Raw genomic sequence first — 2,500 nt, forward strand, 5'->3', positions numbered from 1 at the left:
AAATTTACAAATGCAGTTGTTCTTCAGCAGCATATTCGTATGCATATGGGTGGGCAAATTCCAAACACGCCATTACCAGAGGGCTTCCAGGATGCCATGGACTCAGAGCTTTCCTACGATGAGAAGAACATTGACACACTGAGCAACTTCGATGATGACATTGATGAAAATTCTATGGAAGAGGACCCAGAGCTAAAGGATGCAGCAAGTGACTCATCCAAACCCCTTATCTCTTACTCTGGGTCATGTCCTTCTTCACCGCCTTCTGTGATCTCCAGTATTGCTGCTTTGGAGAATCAAATGAAAATGATTGATTCTGTCATGAACTGTCAGCAGCTGACCAGTTTAAAATCCATAGAAAATGGATCAGGAGAAAGTGACCATTTAAGCAATGACTCCTCATCGGCTGTTGGCGATCTCGAAAGCCAGAGTGCAGGCAGCCCTGCAATGTCAGAGTCTTCTTCCTCCATGCAAGCTCTGTCTCCTGTAAATAGCAATAGTGAAAGTTTTAGATCAAAGTCCCCAGGTCTCAGTAACCAGGAAGAACCACAAGAAATACAATTAAAGACAGAAAAACCAGACAGTCCACCACCAGCAACTGAAAATGGAGGCGCACTAGATCTGACATCCACCAACCCAGGAAGACCGGTCATCAAAGAGGAAGCTCCTTTTAGCCTGCTGTTCCTGAACAGAGAACGTGGTAAGTTTAAAAGTACTGTTTGTAATATCTGTGGCAAGCCTTTTGCTTGTAAGAGTGCATTGGAAATTCACTACCGCAGCCATACTAAAGAACGTCCATTTGTTTGTACAGTCTGCAATCGTGGGTGTTCCACTATGGGTAATTTAAAACAGCACTTACTGACGCACAAATTAAAAGAGCTGCCTTCTCAGTTATTTGAACCCAACTTTACTCTAGGTCCCAGCCAAAGTACTCCTAGCCTGGTCACCAGTACAGCGCCTACCATGATCAAAATGGAAGTGAATGGTCACAGCAAGCCGATCTCTTTGGGTGAGGTTCCCTCGCTTCCAGCTGGAATCCAGGTTCCTGCTGCACCACAGACAGTGATGAGTCCGGGGATCACCCCTATGCTGGCACCCCCCCCTCGCCGGACTCCCAAGCAGCACAACTGTCAGTCTTGTGGGAAGACCTTCTCCTCAGCAAGTGCACTGCAGATACACGAGCGCACCCATACTGGTGAAAAACCGTTTGGTTGCACAATCTGTGGTAGAGCTTTTACCACAAAGGGGAATCTTAAGGTAAGAGGCCAAATACGACTGTAAAGGCTTGGGGGGAATAAGGCACTGTACTTGAACTTAGCAGGTGTTAGTGCTAAGTGTGTTTCCCAAAGACAGGAGACAAGGAAAATTCAAGGTTTGTTCAATGGTGGTGTTTCTCCTGTGTTAAAGATAGGGATTTAAAAGTGGCTGTACAGTGATGTATGCTTTAAAACTTGTTCTGGGTATATGCACATGCACATTGTAGTTTGCCTGACACACATGATGGAACAGGCAGTCAGCTGACATACACATTCTGGCAGTTCTTGTGGAACATCAGTGCAAAAGAAACTCCCTATAAACCAGAAATGCAGAGTTCACTCGACTCCTTGTGTGCCTATCACAGACTTCCATTTTCTATTCTGCTTTGCAGCCATTGCAGACTAGAAAGCTGTTTCTTACTAATTTAAAATGAGTTACTAAGGGACTGATGCCTCTTATTCCTATAATGTGGTTAACCATCGGGATACAGCCTTAGGAATATATTTTTACATGTCCTGATTTTTTTTATTATTATTTTTTAATATTATTTAAATAATCAATGCCTCTGGGATGAGACAAAATATTAAGAAAAGAGACAAGACGTAAAAAGGGGAAGGGCAGAAAAAATGCCCATTTCCTAGTAAAAATAATGTATTCGGTAATCTTCAGCATGAAGAACTTCCAGCTTGCATACAAAATTATCTAACCTAAAAGGATATGTACAGTTTATTTTTGTGGTGCTGCATTTGTTTCCACTGACAAGAAACAAATGCACATTGGAAGATGATTACAAAGTTTGGAATTTCCTTTGTATAGCATGACTGCGCCTTACAACTATGTCTTAACTGGAACTGATTTGTTTTCAATATGAATTAAAAGAATTAAAAGACTTTTTTTTTTTTTTTTTTTTTTTTTTTAAGCAAGCAATGCTGAAGGTGCTAATGTGGAGGTGTTTCTTGTCCTGTTTGTTCTGCAGGTTCACATGGGAACTCACATGTGGAATAATGCCCCTGCACGCCGTGGCCGCCGCCTCTCCGTGGAAAACCCCATGGCTTTGCTGGGTGGTGATGCGCTGAAGTTCTCTGAGATGTTCCAGAAAGATTTGGCAGCTCGGGCCATGAATGTTGACCCCAATTTTTGGAACCAATATGCTGCAGCTATCACTAATGGACTTGCTATGAAGAACAATGAGATTTCTGTCATACAGAACGGAGGCATTCCTCAGCTCCCAGTAAGTCTAGGC

General features: G+C 42.8%; 1 protein-coding gene across 4 annotated transcripts in view; it reads left to right on the top strand.

Annotated features, from left to right (window-relative positions):
• The window catches only part of SALL3 (spalt like transcription factor 3), a 23,785-nt gene that overhangs the window by 18,835 nt on the left and 2,450 nt on the right, over positions 1–2,500 (top strand). For 3 of the 4 annotated variants that reach the window (XM_027451201.3, XM_072033346.1, XM_027451203.3), the window contains 3 exons: positions 1–700; positions 917–1,257; positions 2,234–2,500. The exon at positions 1–700 is cut by the window's left edge; the exon at positions 2,234–2,500 is cut by the window's right edge and continues 2,450 nt beyond it. In XM_027451201.3, the coding sequence (XP_027307002.2) occupies positions 1–700; positions 917–1,257; positions 2,234–2,500 (1,308 nt within the window). The remainder of the gene's footprint in view (positions 701–916; positions 1,258–2,233) is intronic. The other variant, XM_027451204.3, reaches the window with a different exon arrangement.

Source organism: Anas platyrhynchos, chromosome 2, assembly GCF_047663525.1.
Source record: "Anas platyrhynchos isolate ZD024472 breed Pekin duck chromosome 2, IASCAAS_PekinDuck_T2T, whole genome shotgun sequence".
Lineage (NCBI taxonomy): Eukaryota > Metazoa > Chordata > Aves > Anseriformes > Anatidae > Anas > Anas platyrhynchos.